General features: G+C 40.3%; 1 protein-coding gene across 3 annotated transcripts in view; it reads right to left on the bottom strand.

Moving 5' to 3' along the window:
- LOC114496342 (myb/SANT-like DNA-binding domain-containing protein 3) overlaps nt 1-24,308 on the bottom strand; it is a 122,918-nt gene that overhangs the window by 17,646 nt on the left and 80,964 nt on the right. For all 3 annotated transcript variants that reach the window (XM_036021975.1, XM_036021976.1, XM_036021977.1), the window contains 2 exons: nt 7,136-7,284; nt 5,048-5,112 (listed from right to left, as the gene is read on the bottom strand). In XM_036021975.1, the coding sequence (XP_035877868.1) occupies nt 5,048-5,112; nt 7,136-7,284 (214 nt within the window). The remainder of the gene's footprint in view (nt 1-5,047; nt 5,113-7,135; nt 7,285-24,308) is intronic.

Here is a 24,308-nt window from a genome sequence, read left to right as displayed (position 1 = left end):
AGCAGGATCCAGGAAGAGCAGCTGCAACTGCTGGTCTCTGAACAGGGTTTTGTGTGTCTGCACACACAGAGTGTGCTTGGTCCCTCAGCAGCTCCTTCCGCCCAGAAACAAATCCACCAGCGGCAGCAGTGTTTTCAGTAACAAAGGAGAGTGTGATTCTCAGTGATGATGTGGTAAGAAAACCCAGCGCTGGGTGGCTTATCTGCAAAGGCATGCCCCACCGGCTATCTGTCCTGGCCCATCCATGCACAACCCACATAAGGCATGAGGAGTTGTATTAACGATCGAGATATGCATTTTGAAGGTCAACTGCTGACCCCACAACAACTACATCAACACTGTAGTGGTTAAGTCTAGGGCTCATTATTTCCACAAATCCCCAATTTAAAAAATCAATATACTCTTTTCTTCCCCTATACAACCCTGCACCCCAAGCTTCATCACTAACACATCCCTCCATATATCGTGCCCTAACCCCAGTCCTCTTGGACCCTGTCAAGTGTTTTCTACTTGGGTAAAAACTCCTACCTAACCCTCCAACATCTTCCACTCTATCATGTCTACCTCCACTGTTTTCCACATCCACCCTAACTCTTCTCCTAGCCTTTCCACTGTGCCCAGTGCAACACCTTTTCTAACAGGAATGAACTCATCCGCCTCCTCAGGTATTCCCTTAGAAAGCACTCCTTTCCTCTCTCTCATACATCAAGATCACATCACCTCCCACAACACCTCTCCTTCCACCTTCCCCTGCTGTCTCACCACCTGTCACCTCCCCATCAGCGTTCCACTCTCTCTCCAGCAACCTTCCTCTTAGCGGTCTGAGGCGCCCACCCGCACATCCTTCTGACCACCCTCATCATGACTCTCCACCAGGCCACATCACACAACACACCCTCATGCTTCCTTCAGTGATTTAGCAACGGACTCAGTCTTACCTTTTGATGAGGCAAAATTCTTCAAGACGCTTTTAAAAGGATATCTAAAAAGCTGTATTAAAGTATATAAACAATAGTCACCAAGCAGGGGGATATTTCAGTGTCTCTGGAATCACTGGTTAGCAGGAACAGAGGCCACTGAGAGAAAGAGGTCATGGTGGGGTGAGGGTTGGGGTGAGGTAAAACTCGGGAAAGAAGCAAAAATGTCTTGGCAATGAAAAGCTGTTACGGCTAAATTTCAGGCTGTATGAAAATATCCTCTGATAAAAAAAATGGCCTCATTAAAATGTCATACGCCACAAAGGAATTCCCTGGGTAGATGGAAATACTACAGACTGTGGTAACGTGTACTGCACATGGGGTGTATCCACTTGTCAAAATTGATAGCTAACATTTGTGCATTGCACTGTATGTAAATTATACCCCAGAAAACACCTCTAAAATAAGAATAATGGTAATCAAGTAGATGGGGGTATGAAGGCAAAATAAGGATGACAATGCTGATTAACTGCTGAACGTGTAAGTACTGGGTACACAGGGTTCATTATACTATTTTATTTTTATAGGTTTGAAATTTTCTATAATCAAGTTTTTAAAATGTCACATACCCATCTCCCCCAAACCTCGTGCTCAACCATCACTTCCTTTATGCCTCCCACATCTACGACAAAGCTTCTAACACTGCAATATCAATAGTCACCAGCGGTTTCCCGACAGCCCAAGGGAAGCACTCCCTCAGCCTCCGTGCTGGACATTCAAATGCCCCATTTCACCAGCACTCTTCTCAGGGAGCCCAGCTTTAAAAGCTCTCTTGCTGAGCACTATCTTACCTTTCTCAACTGCCTGCTGATGCTGTGCTCCTGCTCTCACTCTGCAGCCTCCATCCCTAGGTCCCTGCCTACCTCCGTAGTCCTGGTTGAACATTAAGAGCAATAACATTTACTGGAGGCCTCCTGGGAATGCCGTGAAAACAAAAAATATATACAAGCAAATGAAGTAAAAATACAAACAGAGCTACCTTTGACTCTACTCCTTACTGCTAGAACATTTCTGAACTCACGATTTGGTTTCACTTTCATAACTCTAGATGAAAGTCCTTGGTCCAAGATGACCAGGGATCCCCTTGCCTTCCAATACAATGCTCATCGTCTTACACCTTTATGTAGCATTGTAACCCACATGGCTATCTTCCTTTGGCTTCTATGCCGCTGTATTCTTGGTTTCTTCCTCTGGATCCTCTCTCTGCTTCATCCTAAGTTAAACATCCTCTCTCTTCCTTTCTAAAATACAGTGTTGTCCAATAGAATGATCTACAAACTCTAGACATGATCGATATCTGTGCTGTCCAGTATGGTAGTGACTGGTCCCATGTGGCTGGCTATTCAACACTTCCAATAGCACTAGAATGATGGGGAATCCATTTCCTTTTACTTCATTTCATTTTAATTACTTTAAATTTAAATAGTCACTGCTTTAGACAGCAGAGCCCTATAATCTCTCTCATCCATTCTCACAGCTTCAGTTGTCACCTCTATATCCAACTGACTCATAATTCATGCTGAACAGAGTCACCTGGATGATTCCATAAGCAATTCAAGCTCTTAAATAAAACTAATCACCTCCACAATCAACTCCTCCCTTACCTTATCCTGAAACACCTTTCCCCTCCCAACACCCTTAGTTCAACAAGCAGAATCCATCCTTCAAATCATCTGAGCTTGAATTCTCTATCCTCATATCTCAGTAGATGTGTATTCCTTTCGAATCTACTAACTGATCTCCTCACCTCCAATCCAATATATTAGGTACCATTCATTCAATTGCTTAATTTTGTAGCTTTGCCTTTTTCAAATATATCAATGGTTTCCCACTGCCTACAAATAAAGTTTAAATTCCCTAGGATAAACATAATATTCAAGACTCTACATAACATGGCCCCAAGTTATCTTTCTAGTCTTCTGCTTCTACCTCTTAACCAGACAAAAAAAAGGATTCCTTACCATTCTCCAGTACATCCTATCGTATTTGCATCCACACTTCTGTTCATATTCTTCCACCTCCTGAAGAATCCTTTTGACCTCTGTTCAAATCCTAACCACCCTTCAATGCTCAGCTCAAATTCCACCTCTTCCATGAAGTTCCTCAGATTCTCACTACCCCCCACCAAACAGTAATCTCTTCTTTTCTGAATCCCCATTGCACTTTTTAACCACATTATGTTTATGACAATAGCCAGTTTCTACTTTGTTATACGAAGGTTACAATCATTTCTTATTAAGTCACAGGCTCTTTAAAGATAGATGTCATGTATTAGATATGTTTCTATCCACCAACAGTGTTTGGTAAAATGAATGGTATAAAATAGGCACATTATAAATTATACCTTGTAGATAAATTCTTATATGTAAAGAACTTTTCAGGATCTTGAAAGTAGCCTACGCAGTAAATTATCCCCTGTGATTTTATCAAAAGCAGAGAAGTATTTTAGGCAGACACAATCCCCCAAATTGCCTAAAGTGTGAGTTCCTACCTACTAAAATATAGCCCTCCTATTACAGTCACATACTGTCAGTATAAAGAATAGAACTGGGCTAATCTATTATGTCTCATGTGGGAATTTGGGAGATTTCCTATTTTAAATACAACACTTTGTATCGACATAAGGAAGTGATACTTCAGGGGCTCATCAGATATAACTGATTCAGGTTCAGTATGGGTCAAGTGAGAGAATGATTCAGTGATAATAACAGCCACAATTTATTAAGTCCTTACGAGTACTGTTCTAAGCATCTAACATGTATTAGCTCATTTAGTTTTATGAAACTCTACGAGACAGGTACTACTACTATTTGCATTTTACACATTTGTTATAAAGTAGTTTTAAAAGGTCAATCACACATCTAAAAAAAACTGTCCATTAGTACAGCTACACAAATGAGTAGACGATGCACGGTGAAGAGCAGTTACGTAGAAGTCCCAGTCTAGGGGCTCCCACACCTAGACCTGCTTTGGTTCCAAGACATAACCTCACTCAGCCCAATGTTCCCATCGGCCCTTTCCCGAGAGCAGCTATAAGAATCAAATGAAATAATGGACACGAAAATGAGAAGTGAAAGAGCACTGGACATGAGAGGTCGGGCCCTGGAACCCAGTCTCTACTTGGACTTTTACTACATGGAAGACTTTGTACAAATAAATCCTAGAACTGCTTTGAGCTTCACCCATTCTTTGACAAGTATGAACACCGACACATGTGTCAGGCATTCTATTCTACTCCATGTCAGGGACACACAGTGAGCATGGTTTCAGTCTCCTGTCCTCACTGAACCCACAGCCTAGAGGGGGACACAGCTGAGTGGAAAAAAAAAAAGAGGCAATTATAATTAGAGCACGTAAGTGCTTGGATAGGGGAGTATAGAAGAGAGGCACCTAATCTAGATTTAAGGGTCAAGGAATACTTCCCAAAAGGAAATGACTTAAGCTGAGCCTGAAATGATGAATAATAATAATAAGGCAAAGAAGAGGTCCGGGCACAGGGAACAAGGGTGAAAGACCTGTGCACAGAGGGCCAGTGTTAACAGCAGGTTTTATAGAAGTAAATAGGACGTAAAAAGCAAAATGAGGCTCTTCTATATAATTTCCTACAACTGCATGTGAATCTACAATCATCTCAATAAAAATTTCAATTAAAAAAAGCATATTCTGCCCTGGCTGGTATGGCTCAGTGGATTGAGTGACAGCCTGCAAACCAAAAGGTCGCCAGTTTGATTCCCAGTCAGGGCACAAGCCTGGGCTGCGGGCCAAGTGCCCTTTCGGGGGCATGCGAGAGGCGACCAATCAATGTATCTCTCACACATGGGTGTTTCTCTCCCTCTCTTTCTCAACTCTCTAAAGATAAATAAATAAAATCCTTTAAAAAAAGCATATTCTGTAAATTGAGAAGCACTTCAGCTATGTCAGTTAATAGTATTACTAATAACCACTGCATAATGTATATTGCTACAGAGACCAAAGTTGGAAAGGTCGTTATAACGGAAATACAATTACCAAGGACAGCTAGTGACAACATTTCAATAATTAGCCAAAATTCAAAAATCATGATTCAGTACTTTCACATCTGGTCGATATTGTAATCCATCATCTTTCTTTCCCAACAAACTAGAGTCATCTGTGTCTATAAGAGAAAAGAGTTTTCAAATTAAGATACATATGAGGTTTAAGTCATTCAACGAAACTCCCGAATATTCCAAATGCTCGGGGGTCCTCCCCAGCTCTCCCCACTGCCCTGCTCACACTTTCCACAGTTCTCCACATCTAGCGTGCATTTCTACCTCGGGCCTCAAGGCCTGCTACATACACACACGTTCTGTGTGGCGAACGGTCCCATTTCATTTAGATTTCACTTCAAATGTCATTGCCTTAAAAAGTCTTCCTTGTGCAAACTAAAATAATGAATACCCTAAGAGAAAGGATTAATCCTTTCACCAAAGGACAATAGTCTCAAAATGTACCTTCTACCACGGTTTCCATGGAAACATATCAAATAAGCTAAATACAGAATCTCAGCTGTGTTATCAGACAATTTCACTATAAAAATGACCCCTGACTGGTGCGCTGTATTTAGACTGGGAAGACTATACATGAACCACAAGCGCCTGTGGGGAAGCACAAGTGGAAGCTTCCCTGTACACAGTGGGAGAGGAAGGGAAGATGCAATTAGGTGTGGATGGAAACATTACACAGGAGACCAAAATGAAAGTTAAGGACAAACAACTCCAAAGGATTCTAAATCTGCATAAATTTCAATTAACACAATCCTTAAGCTTGGCCAGCTGCTCTGAATTTGAAATTCTGGGTAGTACCATTCAATCATGCTCTAGTTCCTCTGAGAAAAATATTCTTCATCTAAGCTCCTCTTTCAGCCTAGGCTCTACCTACCGCCCCATGAATAAAGAACAAACCGTGCTGCTTTCTCAAGATCAAAGCTGAGTGGACTGCCTGCCTGTCAACCAGTGGTTTCCCCTACCAGGCACACCCCTAACCCCCACCTAGAAACCCTCCGATGAGCTTCTTGGGTATTTTTTGGTAGCTTAGACTAGAAGTATGGCAAATAGTTGTGTATTTCACGAATAACTTGTTACCACTATAAAGTACACACTTTGGCTTACAACTTTTCCCCCTTAGCTCAGATAAAAACATAACCCTTTAATAAAGCCAAAAAGGGAGGGATCAAGGGAGGTGATTAGACCTAGTAAGCAAGAACCATGTACCATCCTAGTGCATGGGCCTGTGCGAGATCCTCGTGTGTTACTAGGAACTAATCCACTATCCTAGCCCACATGCATACTGAGGAGGAAAGAAGGCTTGAAAACCTTTGTCTTTATTTAGTGCCTGAATATTTCTAGTAGGAATGGAAAACAAAGATGCATTCTTAGTTGGGATCATGGCTTCTAAACTACAACAAAAAGCAAGAAGAGCAAAAAGAATTTTTAACTGAAGGTAACAATTTTCTTTACATTCTACAACTTGACACCAACAGCTCTAACCTGTAGGGGCAAAAACTAGGGAGAGAACATGCAGACAAACTAAAATGCTCTAGACAAAAAGATGAAGAAATATATCCAGTATCTGCCCTCACTGGTGTAGCTCTGTGGATTGAGTGTGGGCTACAAATCAAAGGGTAGCCAGTTCGATTCCCAGTCAGGGCACATGCCTGGGTTGCAAGCCAGGTCCCCAGTGGGGGCCACATGAGGGGCAGCCACACATTGATCTTTCTCTCCCTCCCTTTTGCCCTCTCTGAAAATAAATAAAATCTTTAAAAATATATATATATCTCTCTCCAGTATTTATAATGTTACTCTAATTAAAATAAGTTGACTAATTCTTAAACAGCTATTATCATTGCACATTTAAGACACCCTTTAAGAACTATGCTTGCACCTAGAAATCCATGTTAAGGTCAGATTCATAAATAAATAAATAACCAAAATGCATGGTTTGTGTCTTGAGAAGATGCAAATAGATGAGAAAAAATCTAAAATACTAACAGAACAAAGTAATTCTAAAATCTAATAAAAGAAAATAAAGCATCAAAGATTTCTCATTTTACAAATTCGGAACACTACAAAAATGTACAAATAAGATTACAGCCATATAATTTTAAAGAAAGGACTCTGGATAAGTAGAATAAATGTTACCTGTGCAATGACCAAGATGCCTTATATCAATCTGTTCTTGCTTTATACAAGACGCTTCTCGAACAAAACAGGGATTGTTATAGGAACTCCCATCGGAAGCACACACAGGATTGAAACTATATCCACTGCAATCTATATTACATACACACCTGTAGGAAAAGACAAGAATTACCTATATTTTACAACAACTGTATTCCACAATGCTGCAACCACAAAGAGAAAGTCTTTCTTTTCTTCTTTCTGTAAGAGACGTCCATGTGTTTTAGGCCATTGATAAGTTTAAGCAAAGTGAATGCTCTGCGAACAATTTCTTTCAGGTAAGAATGTAGATACAATTTCATCCAGATATTATTAATCCAGTTCTCACTAGAATTTCCATATCAAGAGATGACACAGAATTATGAGTCAAAAGTCAGGAACCTAAATCCCAGCCCAACTAATTACCAGATTTGTGTCCAGATTCTTCCTCTAAGTCTTCATTTACTGGTCTGTAAAAAAAAAGTAATAATAGTATACCTGCCTCACTAAATAACTGAGACAACTGAAAAAATGATAGACACGAAACAGGTAAAACGGAAGGCCTCAAAAATTGTACACCTGCATAACTGAGTGTCTGCTGAACACTGAGACTGTGTTACAGACAAGGCCACGGGAGTCTGAGGCACACCACTCCTCATCAGAACACTCAAATTTAGTTGGGAATACGACACTTAAAAAATGCAGAGACTACTTTTCAGCCACATGGTGGACGAGCAGTCTAGACTAACTCTCCTGCTAAAAACAATAAAAAGTACTGGGTAAAATATTTTTAAACAATCTCTTAAATACATGCAAACGTTGGCAAGGACTTAGTAGGACAAAAGTTAAATAAAGACAGCAACAGAGAAAAAGCTCCAGTGACTTTTGCAAAAGCTGATTTTCGGCTTGAAGGTATTTGCCACACCAGGCAAATTCAATTAACTGACGTTTTTGGCTTTGCAGCCTCTGGGAGCAGGAGGTGAAGAAGACTGACCCACCTGTGGTGGGGAGTCTGAAGACCCCAGAAAAGCTTGTACCTCAAAAAGCTACAGTCCACTGCCTGAGGGTAAACTAGAAATGAGTTGCCATATTCCAAGGGGACTGTTTAAAGGAGGAAAAAAGCGCTGCCCTGAGCCAGGGCACTGAGGAAAGGGAAGAAAAACGTCTCCCCTGAGAATTCAAAACCACAAGCCAGCCCTCACATGGGTAATTACAGCTTAAAATACTGTTTGGGTGTTCTAGAAAACCTCAAACCAAGAGTTTATTTTGAGAGTCCAGGAATGCAAAGGGCCCTAGGCAACTGACAGAGCAAATGCAGTCTCCTCTGGAGAACACCAACTACATTATCCTGGACCTCAAACATTGTCTAAGGTACAGTCCCAGAAAAAACATGCAGCTCATACACATTTCCCTCACATGATCGCAACAAAAAGGAATTAAAACACATCAAGCAGAGCAAGCCAATGTAAAAAGACCCAAACAGAACTTACAATCAATGATGTATTAGTAGAAATAAAAATATTTGGTGGTCAGATTTAACAGCAGATTACATAACCTAAAGGTGAATGGGTGAATGAAGTCAACTGGAAGAGAGGTCAGGGGAAATTACCCAGACCACAGCAGAGTCGGAGACGGAACACAGGGGACAGTAAGTGACACGGTCGACAGAGTCACAAGACCTGATGAAAATCTGAACAGAGTTCCAGAAGGAGTTAAAGGACCAAGGCAATGGCAATATGCTCAACAATTTCTCATCAAACTTTATAAAACTGAAAAAGATCATCTGAGTATCCAGAAAGCCTAATAAATTCCAAACAGGATTATTAAAAAGGAATCTAGACATTGAAAGCACAATGATATTTTATAACAACAACAAAAAAGAATATTTCAAAGGCAGCCAGAAAGAAGAGAAAGATTATCTTCAAGAAGCAAGAATAAAAGGGAGAAATACCTTCAAAAGCAAGACTGAAGCCAGATGTTTATTTATACCCAAAAGACAGTGAAATAATACCTACAAGGTTCTGAGATAGAACAGAATTCTACATAAAGAAAAATATCTTTTGTGAATGAAGGTAAAATAAAAGTAATTTGGAAGAAGGAAAAACTTAGAGAATTTGCCGCCTGCTGTCAGTAAAAGAAATTCTAAAGGCAGCAGGAAAATGATCCTAGAACAAAAGCTAAAATGCAAACACAAATGAAGAAGAAAAGTATAAATATGTAGGTGACATTCACGGAATACTGACCACATAAGACGATGACAGCAGTGTTCTGTGTGTCTGAACGTTTTCAAACAGGACGTTAACATACATCATAATGATAGCAGGCAAATTGGGCTGGACTGAAAGGACAGTGTTAAGAACAGAAATATTGATGAACTTCAGACTGTGAAAAGTTGAATATGCATGTTAAAATTACTAAGGTTACCACTAAAAGCAGGAGCACCCATATCATGAAACTAAGAGGAAAAAAATCCAAAAGAGGGAAAAAAAAAAAGAAACAAAGGAAAGGCAAGACCAAATTACAAAATAAGATAGAAAAAATCAAAATACATCAGTACTTATACTATATTTATGTAAACTGATTTTCCAGCTAGGATAACAAGATAGGCTGGATGAAAATACAAAAGCCAGATTGGGTAAACATACAAAAGCGAGGTATGTGCTGTATATAAGATACCTGTAAAAAGGTAATGATATGCATAGTTGCCATGAGCTGGGGGAAGGGGAGGACAGTGAGTTATTTCTTAATAGGTAGAGTTTCAGTTTTACAAGAGAAGAGTTTTGCAGGTGGATAGTGGTGTGGTGCCACAACATTATGAATGTACTTAATAGCACTGAACCATACACTTAAAAACAGTTAAGATGGTGAATTTTGTGTTCTGTGTATTTTACCACAATACAACAAATAGAAAAAAAATTAATGATACCAAAATTTGAAAATAAAAGCACAGTGAGAGACTATACTTGGGAAAGGAAGAAGCTTGGTATGGCTCTATGTAATACAAGATGAGACCAGTTAAGAGGAAGAAAGAAGGTCTCTTCATAATAATAAAAAATTCCATTCACCAGGAAATATAATAATTCTAAATATTTTAAGATAGCCTCAAAATATATAAAGCAAAAACTGATAAAACCATAACAAGAAATAGCCAAATCTACCACAGACTTTAACATGCCTCCTTCTGTAGTCATACATCAAGCTGATAAAACATAAATAAAACCCAAATAGTTACAGGAGAAATCACATGATACTGAGATTTTCTTTAAAATACTTCCTCCAAATATGTGGGAGGTAAAAATAGATGGAACAAAATTGGACTTTTTGAAGTTAAATGATGGATATATGAGAAGGGGTTATGCTTTATTTTTTTCTCCTTTTCTATATGTTTGAAGATTTCCTTAACCCCTGGTGAATTAAAGACCTATATTTGAAAGGCAAAATTACTAAAGACATAGAGGATCAAACACAAAAGACCAATAATTTTAACTTTGAAATGAAGAATGTCCCATAAAGAGAACAAAAGACAACCACAAACAAAAGAAAGTATAGCCCAATAATTAATGAATAATCAGTATCTATAATACATAAATAAAAATCTATTTTAAAAATATATATTGATACAACTTAACGGGCAAGAGATAGGCAAAGCCATAAATGGAAAACAGAAATAAACAAGAATAAAAGTCTATAGGAAGAATCTATGTGAAAAGATGTTCAACTGTCCAATAATCAGAAAAATGCAATTAAAACCACAATGAGAGAGACTTTCACTGAAGGAGCAAAACCTGAGAACAAGGACAATGCCATGTGTTGGCAAGGATGGGGAGCAAAGGAAATTCTCTTCCTCTGCTTGCGGGGCAGAGAGCTTACTGATACAACCACTTTGGAAAACGGGCACTACCACGGAAAGCTACAGTTGCACAAACCCCAAAATGTCGCTACTAGGAAAATCTCTCACACAGGTGCATCAGTAGACATGAGCAAGAATGTTCACAGCAGCACTATTCATGAGAACAAATACCAGAAACGGTCCAAATGTCCACAGACAGTAAGACAGACTGTAAAAGGATGTGGTCGAGTCACACTACTACATTCATTAAGCAGTGAAACTGAATGAACTGTTGTGTGTATTAACATGACTGCATCCCCAAAACATAACGCTTAGCAAAAGAAAGTATGTGCAGTATGATTCCAGGTATAAAAAATTCAAAATCAATCAAAAGCCAAAGAATACACTATTATGAGACTTCCCACACGTGGTCAAACCATAAAGAAAGCAAAGGCATGACCCCACAGGATGCAGTTGGGGCGGGACATGGGGGGTGCCAGCTCTTAAGTATTGAGAACATTCTACTTCTGGCTTGGGAGACAGGATTCACGAAAGCTTTTTTCAATTTTGTGCATTAAACCAAATGTGTACTTTTTTTTAAGACCGTATTACTTGATTGTATTTTACACTAGGTGGTGGCCACAAAGCAATCCTCCTCAATGAAGTTGACAATGAGTTTCATTCAGATCGTTTTTAATTAGGCACATAAAAAAAAACAAATTCTTACAAATTGTTCTGCAGTCCAAATATACAATAGCTTGGGGGAAAACAATGTTTAGAAAACAAAAGCCAATGTAAAAAGATTAAAACAACTGGACCAGTAACACGTTTTAATGGCTCCGACTTTGCAGTTTTCTTACTGCATCATCAGTGACAGAAACCGTTCCTTCCGCTGGCTCCACGGCTCAGGACGTGAAGAAGTTACCTTTTCTTCCTGGTTTCCTTTCACCTTCTGGATCCATCCAATATTCTCTAATATCAATAAGGGCTTTTCCTTTGAAGTCCCCAAACACTGATGTACCTCATTTTTCCACTCCGAAACTGGTTATCATCTCAGCTGCCGCTGCTCTGCTTGGAAGATGACAAGGCTCTTGAAGTTTCACCGGTCTTCTGCTTCTTTACAGGTTTTTCTGAAGTAACTTGCTTTTTCCTCTTTAACTTTTTGCCAGCTTCACTGTGGGAACCACTGCCAGAAGAGCTCCAAGAAACCAGTTCCTCTGACTTAGGCATTGCTCCACTCCTGCTTCCTAACAGCCCCGTGCTCACGCACTCACGACTCCAAATGGGTACGTTTTTATGCACTTAACTATATGCTCTGTTTCACAATTGTAAAATTAAGGCACCAGAAAACAATGTAAAATTCATAGGAAGAACATTTATTAACTTAAATCAAAGATGGCTTTCATATTTTTAAAGGGTTGAGGGGGAGAATGAAAAGACACCTTGCACCACCCGCAAGGTGTAAAATCGTCACCATCTGGCCCTTTGTGGAAGAACGCCACTGCCCTGGCTGATGGGGCTCCGTGGTTGAGTGCAGCCCTGCAAATCAAAGAAAAGCGCTGCTGACCCCAGGTTTAAGGGCAAAACTGGGATGGCAGTAAAGTAGAGATGGTGGCTAATGGAAGAAAGTATGACGGAACCATTTCAGGAACGGGAAAGGACTCAGCAACAAAGACAAGCCACCACCACAGTCCAGGCAGGACGAAGACGTGACTCAGCAGCGGGCGCAGCTGCTCAAGCAGGAACCACCCTGGTGGAGGGCATGGAGGTCGGTGCCCTCAGTGGGGCGGCACCACCACCTGGGAGACCAGGAACTGTGAGAACAAACCATCACTATTGTGTTCAACGGCTCAGCGAAACAAGAGCCAAGAAGGAAAATGTCAGCCTCCAGGGGCCACTGATACAACTGATCGCAGCAATTACGGTGCCTGCAGACTGGCAACGGCAGCAGAGGGCGAGATGCCCAAAGCGCAGGCGCGTGCACTAAAGTGAAAAGAAATCACTTGAGTAAATAGGACAAATTCAAAAACACTTAACAACCATTTACTCTGCCCCTACTGTGAGGGTATAGTCATATTTGCCTTATTAGTCCTGACTACAACCAATTATGAATAGAAAAACGGAGTACGAAGGAAGTGGAAAAGCCTAAGATCATGAACGAATGAGTGGCTCAGACGGCATTCTCTCTCCTAACTGCAGCTGCTGCATACAATGGACACCTCAGCGTAGGAACTGACAAATGAAAGGAGGAAGCAGTTATTTCACACGTTTCTACCTTGAAAAATACTTTCACTGAACTGGCCTCGCTTTCCTCTCAAGCGCACCAAGGATGCTCCTGCCCCAGGGCTTCCCCTTTTCCTGGAATGCTCTCCCCTCAAACATCCACAGGCTCGATCCTTCACTTGCTTCAAGGGTTTTCTCAAATCCCAAAAGAACGGCTGAAAATTAAATCACAAAGCATCCACTTAAGACATTAGAAAATGGTAATGGAACAAATCCAATGAAAACAAAAAAGGGGAAAAATATAGAGATATGGATATATACACACAGATAATAGAACCATAGATTTATCTTAGCAGAAATAGAAGACCAAATTACAGTGGAGAAGAGCAATAAAGCCAAAAGTTGATCTTTTGAAAAGACTTTCAAATTGGCAAAGCAGGATGGGGAAAAAAGAAAGAGGAAAAAAAAAACAGTATCAGGAATGAAAAAAACTGTAGATTTCAATGGGGAGAATGGATTAAAAGACAGAAAGTTAGTATAAACAACTATGTTAGCAAGTTTTAAAGCAGGTAAAATTAATAATCTTAAAAATATTAACTATCAAATCTTACCAAAAAAGAAACAGAAGCTGAATGGTACTATAATCATTAAAAAAATTAAATCAGTAGGGTTTTTTTGTTGTTTGTTCTTTAGAAAAATCCCTCAAAGACAGCATCAGATCCAGGTGTTTTTCAAAAGAAAAGCCATGAACATATTCATTCCAATCATTCAATAAAGATGTAATTCTATTATTACACAAAGTCAACAAGAGAATAGACAGACTCCCTAGTTTATTTTATAAGGCCATATAACCTGAAACAAAAGTGCAGATCATAACTCACTGAATAAAAATGAGTAAAAAAAAAATTTCATCCTTGCAACAGATAGAATACCAACTAATACTGCACAGTCATAACAAATATATTGTAATCATAAAGCAACAAGATATTATTAAAAATGTATACCACGGAGAACAAAAATGAGCTTTTGGAAATTAAAAATTGTAGCAGGAATGAAAAACTAAAGAAAGTGCTGGAAAAAGAAGAAAAGCATAACAAAAAAATTTTTAATATATTTTATTGATTATGCTATTACAGTTGTCCCAATTTTCTCCCCTTCCCCCCTTCTTCCCAGGACCCCCCATTCCTTCCAGCAATAACCCCTTAGTTCATGTCCATGGGTCATGCATATAAGTTCTCCAGCTTCACAATTCCTATACTATTATTAACATCTCCCTGTCTATTTTGTACCTGCCAATTTATGCTTCTTAATGCCTGTACCTTTTCCGTCATTCTCCCCTCTCCCCCTCCCAGTTGATAACCCTCCAACTGATCTCCATGTCTATGATTCTGCTCTTGTTGACTCTTTGCTTGGTTTGTTTTTTTAGAGTCTGTTGTTGATAGTTGTGAAATTGTTGCCTTTTTAATGTTCATAGTTTTCATCGTCTTCTTTTTCTTAAATAAGTCCCTTTAACATTTCAGATAATAATGACTTGGCAATGATGAACTCCTTCAGCTTTACCCTCTCTGGGAAGCACTTTATGTGCCCTTCTATTCTAAATGATAGCTTTGATAGATAGAGTAATCTAAGTTATGGGTCCTTGCTTTTCATCACTTTGAATACTTCTTGCCAGTCCCTTCTAGCCTGCAAAGTTTCTTTTGAGAAGTCAGCTGACAGTCTCATGGGAACTCCTTTGCAGGTAACTCTCTGCTTTTGCTGCTTTTAAGATTCTCTCTTAATCTTTATCCTTTGGCATTTTAATTATGATGTGTCCTGGTGTGGTCCTCTTTGTGTCCATCTTGTTTGGGACTCTCTGTGCTTCCTGGACTTGTACGTCTATTCCCTTAACCAAATTAGAAGTTTTCTTTCATTATTTTTTCAAATAAGCTTTCAATTTCTTGCTCTTTCTCTTGCCCATAATTCAGATGTTGGTACATTTGGAGATGTCCCAGGGGCTTCTTATTTTATCCTCATTTTTTTTAATGTTTTTCCTTCTTGCTGTTCTGATTGAATGCTTTTTTTCTTCTTTATGTTCCAAATTGTTGATCTGATACTCAGTTTCATCCCCTCCGCTATTGGTTCCGTGTAGATTTTTCTTTATTTCACTTAATGTAGCCTTCATTTCTGCCTGGGTCTTTCTGATGCTGTTGCTGAACTCAGTGAAGTTCTGTGAGCATCCTGATCACCAGTGTTTTAAACTCTGCATCTGATAGGTTGGGTATCTCCATTTTGTTTAGTTCTTTTTCTGGAGTTTTGTTCTGTTCTTTTGGTGGGGACACATTTCTTTGTCTCCTCAATTTGGCAGTCTCCCTGTGTTTGTTTCTGTATATTAGGTAAAGCTGCTCTCTCTCCCTGTCTAGTAGCATGGCCTTTTTTTGTAGAAAAAGCACCTGTACATTATGTGGGGCAGAGACTTAGGTGATCGCCAGGGCGGGGCAACCCAGTTCACACGCAGGTGTGGGGGGAGGACTCAGAGGGGGGACAATGCTGCAGCCTGGCTTCTGGAGGTCTGCCCAGGAGGAAGAAGCCTCCCAGCACTCGCCCTGTTTCCAGGCATTTCACCTTCTCCCGGGTTATGCCATTTGTGCCCTTTGAGCTGTTACTCTAGTGCTGAATCTCAGAGGGGGTTGGTCTGCATAATTCCTAAGTCTGTGTGGGCCCTTTAAGAGTAGTCTCCTGATAATCTGGCAGTTTCTTCCACCTCCCCAACCTCCAGTGGTTTTCACAGCCAGAAGTTATGGGGATTTACCTTCCTGGCGCTGGAATCCTAGGCTGCTGGGTGGTCTTGTTTGGGTCTGGGGTCCCCCACTCCCAAGGTATCCTTCCCGATTTTTATCCAACACACATACATGAATATGTGACTGCCCATTCTGCCACTGCTCTGTGCCACTCCCATGGCTCCGTGCCTCTCTGCACCTCTCTACCTCTCTCTGCACCTCTGCCCCTCCTACTTGGCTAGATGAATGTGGCTTCTCTAAGTCCCTGGTTGTCAGGCTTCCATACAGCTCAATTTTCTGATGGTCTGGGAGATATCTGTTTTGTAGCCTAGTTGTAATTTTTTCTGTAGCTGTGCATGTTTACTTATGCCTCCATCTTGACTGAATTTTTTTTTAATTTTTAATTTTTTTAAACAGAAAACAGGAGAGAAAAAACAATTAAAGGACTAACTGAGGAGGTCCAACATCCAAATAACAGAAGCACCAGCAACAGAAAAGAGAGGAAAGGAAATCATTGAAGTACTAACTCGAAGATTTCTCAAATCAGAAGTCAGTAAGTTCCCAGGAAAGGGCATAACACTGTGAAGTTTCACTACACTGAAGACCGAAAGAAGAGGCTGTGAGACAGAAAACAAATCATACACAAAGGGCCAGGAATCGGAATGACTCAGACTTCAACAGCAACACTGGAAGCTAGAAGACAACAGAACAATGCTTTCACAATGCTGAGGGAAATCGATCCTTCAGCTAGAACTATGCACTTGCCAAGTTATAGTATTAGCTGTAGTTAAAACATTTCCAAACATCTTGAACCCTTTCTCAAGAAGCTACAAAAAGATACACTAAAATGGGAGAGTAAAACCAAGAGGTTAAAGGCAAAAATTATAAGAAACATAGTATCCAGTGGAGGAGGTGAGGTAAAGGAATTCACAGGGTGATACTTGTGGTAGAACCAAAAATGTATTTGGTCTTTGTTCCTTGTTCCTGGCTCAGAGGTCCTAAAAACCCTCCTCAGTGATAGCAGAGTATCTTGCATGCTGATGAGATGACTCGTAGTTCTCTCCTGAGTTCTGAGACTCATTTGAGTCATTTTAGCAAATTATCGAGCACAGGGAAGGTCTTGGGAACCTGCAAAACAATAGTATCCTGGGCAGAAGTGCAAGGGACCTCATTTGTGGCTAATTTCTAAAGTGGAGACAGTCTTACGGGTCTGAGCCCCTAACCTCTGGGGTCTATGCTAACTCCAAGTAGATGAGTGTCAGAATTGACATGAAATTAATTATAGGACATCCAGTTTGTACAGAATTGGAGAATCGACTTTTGTTGGAAAAAAACACATTTAAGGAAGACCCTGGGAAGACAGCTATATACAAGATGAAAAGGGCAACCAGTCCGCCCTGAAATAGTTTCACTCTGTAAACAGTTGCATTGCTGACTGCCATTACCAAGACACCTAATGCCACTGTGTCCTCTTTGTAGCCAGAGGACAGAATGCCCTGGTAAGCTCGGCCCAGTTTCTGACCTGTATCTAACTTGTCTCAACCATACGGTGATAAAGTCCCTAGTCTCCCCTCTATGCCCTACCGCCCAAACCACAGGAGCACACTCATTTAACTGACATGTGTCCCAGAGCTGCAGGTCAGCTATGGTGAGATTGTAAGAAAACACGCAACAGTCCACTCTCTGAAGACGTTTCTGCCTGTCATCCATACCTGAATCATGACAGGTGTCTAACTGCAGTGAGCCCTAGGTTCCCCATGGCTCACTCACGGTCCTCCCCACTGACTTCCCCAGAAAGGAACCTTGTAAACTCTCTGGAAAGCCAAAAACCAGGCTCCGACCCAAGAACTGTTCAATGTATCCTCGGTAGGCTTTCATGAAAGGGTAGTAATACTGCCCTTTCTTTCTGTGGCTGGGTTAATGCTTGCCACTGGTAGTCGGCAATATTTTATTTTGTACCCAAGGTGTCAGGTACATGGGTGTCATATTCTTTAAATTGTCTGTATATGTTTTAAACACCTCTGTACGCAATGTACATTTTATAATAAAGGTTTTAAATAAACCATAGGCTGGAATGTGTAATGTGCTGTCATTAGCTTGAAAAAAGGAAAGAGAGTATGTGTACATACTTGCTTGTACATGCATAAAATATCTCTGGGAGATGGAAAAAAAAAAAAGAAAAAGATCACAGTGACTGCCTGCAGCACAGACAACTGGGAGGCTGGGGACCAGGGTGGAAAACAGACCTTTTCATGTAATGCTTCTTAAAGTTGTTGAATGTCTAACGTCGCATATTTCAGAGGCATGAATGCATACACAAATCACTGATTCAGTGACTTCTATGGCGTAGCTCAATGATTTTGGCAAATCACAACACTGAGCCTTTAAAATACAGACAAGACTTCATAACACTGGTGAAAAGAATCAAATGAGCTTTTATCTTAAAAGCCCTCTGAAATCATCAATTACTATGTACATTTGAAAGGTATTATTATTATTATTATTGAGAAATGTCTGTCCTTTCCCTTCTTTTCTCCTTACTTTACACAAAAGTGCCATTCCTTCTCAATATGGTAAGCTTATTCAGAAAGTTAGAAAACAATGGCTTAAAATAATACATGTGAAGTTATTCAGATTTAACAAACACCTAGTGAAACCTGAAAGAGGTTCAGCACAATACTAGTCCCTTCACACATATTAAATTCTCAGAAGGGCCCTATGTGTGGCTCTAAGTGAGTAACAAAGCCCTACTGTGAACTGTCATGAGTTCACTGAAGACCTATGGGGGGGCCCCTAAGATTATCCCACCCTATGGCAAATTCATCCAATACAGAAGCCAGCAAGACAAAGCCCAAGTCCTCTGGGGACCCACAACCTGCCAGTGATCCCAACAGTATAACAAGTGCTACGCAGAGGCTGTTTCTCAAGACCAAGGAGGAGCACGGAATGAAGTCACCTAACTCGTAGGGACCGTGGAACAGAAGAGCAAGGGAGGCTCCCAAGAGGAGGCACTGACTTCTACCCAAGTCACACTTCTTCCAAGTCTAGAAAAAAGAGCAGAAACGAGTGGAGGAAGAGGGATGGGTCTCCAAACAGAAGAAGTAACAAGGGCGAAGTATCAAAGAGTAACAGAGCACTTGGAAACCTGCGAGAGGTCCTGGGGATCCTGAGTTTTGCATTTTAAGAACAAACCTCTCAAAGGAAACCTTTACTTGCCAGTAAAGGCAAGTTATTTCTGTGCAGAGCTATAGGAAGATATTTCTGGACAAAGGCGACTGTCATTATTAACACCCAATTTATACTTTGTATACAATAAAGTTTGATAGTGTTTATCTCCTGTGTCAGAAGGAAAAGAACAGCACACAATTAGTTTTCCATTCTAATATAAGCAGCCGCGGTACGGATTTATTAAATGTGAACAGTTTTTAAAAGTCTACTATTCTGTATATCCAGAGTAAGGCAATGTTAAATGACAAAAATTATGGTCATCTTTGATTAGGAGGAAATAAGAACAGAAGCATAGGTAATGGTAGAAAAGATGCCAAAATATCTACTCATCACCCATGGACAACAGTGTGGTGACGGCCAGAGGGGTGGGGCAGTGGGGGCTGGGGTGGGAGCACAAGGGCAGAGGGGGAAATGGGACATCTGCAATAGTGTCAGCAATAAAAATAAAGAAAAATAAAATGAACAAAAAAATTAAAAGCATATGTGGCTTCCAGAAAAGAGGACACAATGGAAGACACAGATGAATATAAAGCATTACTCTCTCTGTTTAAACAATGGAGAACATTTCCCTGCACCTTCTAAGGGACAGACTCAGTCAGATTGCGATACTGACCAGCCATCCGTGTCGGAACAGGAAATGGGACCGAGAATGACAGAGATGTCCAGGGGGTGGGCTGCCTGCTCATCTGCGCTGTCTGTCATACGGCACACACACATGATTCTCTGAGCAACTCTGAGGTCTTCTGTCACTCAAGGGCAAAAAATAGACCCAGCCTCTCCAAAGAGACTGACATCAAGGAGGCAGAAGAGCAGAAACCACTTCCATAAAGTGCATCACAAAGTTCAAAAGAAATAATTTGAGGATTTTTATAACTCACCTGCACTGACATTATGCCTGATGAATCTACAGGCTGCTCAAGCCATTCGTGAGTGGGGTATTTAAAAGATACTGGTGTGAAGAAGCTCTATGATTATTTGGCCCACGGTCCAGGCACACGGCTGATGGTTATCTTGCAGCAATAACTCCAGATTAGAAATACAACCTCCTGTGAAACAGGTACTGTTTCCCACTTTAAAGACCAAGTAGAAAGTCTACCGGCTGCATTTCACAAAGGTCACAATGGGATACTGAAACCTCACCCACAGAGGAGCTGAATTTCTGGGAACCTCCACTACCTCACCCTACACATAAATTCATAAGGGGAGTGTTAACGAGGCCAGCCATCAGAAACCCATGCAAAAGCCCATAATGCCACTGGACAGCCAGTGCTTCAGGCAGAACTGGGGAAAGCCTCTCAGAAGCAAAAATAATTCAAGTTATAAAAATTTAAAACAGCCGCTGAGCAGACAAGAGAGATAAAAATACATGCAATTAATAAAGTCCATGCGATTTCACTCAAGAACCTATTTACTCGGACTTTACATTTAGAATTTATTCTCACACGAGCTACGCCTCCTACAAGCATTTTGTTCCCTATGCCAGGGAAGCAGAGAAGCAAATTAAAAGTTGGGACCGTGCAGTCAGGCTCACGGACAAGGCACAGCGAGAGCACCCAGAGACAGCAGCTGAGAGCCCTACACGGGAGAAAAAAAATATTTTTAAAAAATGACATAAGAACCCAAAACACAAAGCAGAATGGGTCCTCAAGCAGCAGGGTGAAACAAACGCCACTGGGAGCACCAGTGGCCCCGGACGGACAACAGCGCAGCACGCACGAGAGGGAGTAACCCCCTTGCCCTGGCTCGGCTGCCTCACTGCAAGCCACTCAGCCTCTTCTGACCTCAGCTTCACCTGTAAAATCAGGATAATACTTCCACCCACTACAAGGAGCTAAAAATAATGCATGTTAACAATGTCTAAAAACTGTAACACTGATATTGTTAAAATATGCTCTGTGCACTCTATTTAAGAAAACAGTGTGTCTAAATCAATTTCCATTTGAATGGCTAAATAAAAAATTGGCACTTCTCTTACTAGCCAGAAAACTGACCTACATGGTACCACTTATTCCCTCCCCTCGAATGCCAGGCATTTTAACACTATTATCAAGATAAAGAGGAAAAGCTTTTTAAAGCAAGAGAAAGAGTTTGGCTGCCCTTGGGAAACTACATAGGTTATAGAACATCTCTCCTGACAGGAAAGACATTTCAAAATGAGAATATATAAAATATTTTAAAATTAAAACCCATACTAAAAGTATAACACGAAATATCATATCTATTATAGCTATATTATAGAGCAATATTTTTTAAACTATAGGTCATAATCACTAGTGGACTATGAAATCAACTTAGTGAATCACTGCCAGCTATATTTAAGAAAACAGGATAGAAAATATTACAGAACACTGCATTTAATACTTCACAAAAATTTTGTTTTACTTTTTACATATTATTACCATGTGTATAAGAGGGGACCTAAAAATAAACAGAATTATCTCCTGGGGGGTGGATCCTGTGTAGTGCAGGCTTCCCCCACTCGGTGAGTGTTCTAGGAACCCATCTGTATCAGTGTACCAACACCAGCTGGTGTTGTTGTGAGAGGCTGCATCTGGCTTCAGTGAATTTTTTAGAAGACTCGTTCAACACATTTGCCCATTTCATGATGGGTGGTTTACAGAACACCTTCCCACTCTGCACTGAATGTCCAGCAGTCTTTGACCAAAAATAACATGACCTCCATGCCCCATCCTCCCTATTCACCCAATCTTGCCCCAAGCAACTTTTTTTGGTTTTCCCAGATGAAAAAAGTCCTCAAAGGGAAACGTTTTGCCAATGTGGAAGAGGCAAAACAAAAAACAGCACAAGCACCTTTAGGCATCAATATTGACAAGTTCAAAAACCATTTTGAGCAGCGGAAAAAAATCTCAACAGTGTATTTCACCAAATGGAGTATACTTTGAAGGTTACTCGAATTTAAATATGAGGAATAAATATAAATGTTTATAAATAAATTCTGGGGGTTTTGAGGTCCCCCCCTCATATATGCACATGAGTGCTGGGTCACAACACAAATGTATTTCTTACATGGACTCATGGTCAAAAAAATCTGAAAGTCGCTGATTAGAAAACTGATAAACTGGCATGTGGCTGGTGGTCTAGATAATAATGACACAAAAAATTTTAAAGCACCTAGTATTCAGAGTAACAAGGAAATGATAAGGAAGTAAAGAATTCACAGCTGGGACCAGGCTGAAGGAGAGGGCACTGCTTTTTAAAAAGTCACCAAACAGCAGTCCATGAAGCAGGGAGAAGGGGAACAGCATTCCCTCTAGGAATGAAACAGACAAATACGGGCAGGCAGATGTAAAAAAAAAAAAAAAAAAAAAAAAACACCCACACCCCAAAAAACACTATTCTAGAACTTAAGAGAATCCACCCCACAAAACCCTCTGACTTGAGTCCTCAATAATTTTTTTCATTTGTAAAGTGAACAGCTTAGAGTAGAAAATACGTTTTAAGATTCTATTCGACTTTAACATTCCCTGATTCTGGTAGAATTTATAATAATTAAGTCATGATATGAGGACTTGGCTTGCAACTAAGACCTTTTGTATTTAATAACTAAAACTGTATCTTTAAATTAAAAATAATATGAACACCTTTTTAATAAATAATAGGTTCTTACATCAAAATCAAGGCTTAATGGCCAATGCCATACTTCAGCATCTCCCAGTTTTCTCTACCTAACAGGTCTAGGCGGCTGGGTCAAAACCACCTTTAGACAGATGTGACTATTCACCTGGTGGCAACCATGGAAAGCACCTAGAAGATGCCTTGAAGTGCTCATATAACCTTGATCTAGCTTTCTTGGTACCATGGCTCATTTAAAAGTTTCTTTGTTTTCATTAAAATAACCACGGAGATGCATTTAAATTGCTAAACCCAACTGCAATCAATAATAAATGTTTTATAGACTAAAAGAGTAGATGTTCCTAAAATTTCCTTTTGCCTCCTTCCATAGGAGGAGCCACCACTTTAGCTTAATCATTTATTGTCCAGGTAAAGGCACCAGTTGTTTCCTAATGTTCATGATGGCATCAATTTCCTGGCCTGGACTTGGCTGCCTAGCCCAGTGTCTGTGCTCCTTAGCTGGCTCCTTTGTCTGCATGTTGCTTATTACTGGTAAGCCATCCCCTGGTCTGTGCCCACTTCCTTATGCTTAGAACCTGTATCTGCAAAAACAGTGATTGCAAGCTCTCAAATACACAGCGACACGCAAAATTAATTTAGTACATACAACAGAGGTGCTCTGATTGGGCACAGACTACCTGTTATAGCCTGAGGAAGTATTCGCAGACAGATACGTGTTTCGCTATGTGGATGTCACATTTGGGGCCACCTCTGAGACTAGACAGAATGTATTCTGTTTCTAAGCCCACGATCTCTTTCAATTTAGGGATGAAAAATGATGGCAGAAAGATGTGTAAAATAGCGCTGAGTAGAGATACTGTCAAAGGAATAAAAACAGATCAACAGACCAAGCCAATCAATCACGGACAACTACTTTGACTCTGAACACTACTACAGAACAGTCCTGAGGAAACACACTGACAAGAACTAAGTCTTTACAAATACGCACACACATGAAATGGGGTTTCATCACCCCGTATTATTAGTACGAAGTGGGAAAGTGAGAAGAGCGTGCAACATCTATTATCTGTTCTCTCTGCAAGTCCCTTATTGTTTATTTCTTCCTTGTCCTACAGACTAGTACCTACTTTGGAACACATGTTTTTCCAAACCACTCTGTTTGCAAGGGACAGACACATGCCAATCCACCTGACCAACGAGCAGAAACACAGCAAATTCGGGCTCGGCTGAATTCACTTTCTACTGAGCTTGCTGGTCTTCTGCCAATTCTCTCCTGCTTTGAAATACATACTAAGAAAATTACCAGACATTAATTTTACCAAGTGCCATCCAAATAACTGTTTTTGAACATTATATAAGAACGAAAATGGCATGATCCTAATTTGCAAAACTCGCTGTGGGCATCAATGCTAATTAAAGCATATTACTATTAGTCAGTAAGTGAAAGGCTCAAATATGCATCAAAGGCTGAATAAAACACAGGACTGGAAACTACACAGCGAAAATGCATGTAAGAAAGAGTAAG

Source organism: Phyllostomus discolor, chromosome 3 (genome assembly GCF_004126475.2).
Source record: "Phyllostomus discolor isolate MPI-MPIP mPhyDis1 chromosome 3, mPhyDis1.pri.v3, whole genome shotgun sequence".
NCBI lineage: Eukaryota > Metazoa > Chordata > Mammalia > Chiroptera > Phyllostomidae > Phyllostomus > Phyllostomus discolor.
Note: the sequence above shows the minus strand (reverse complement) of the source record. Positions and strands in the feature narration are given on the sequence as shown.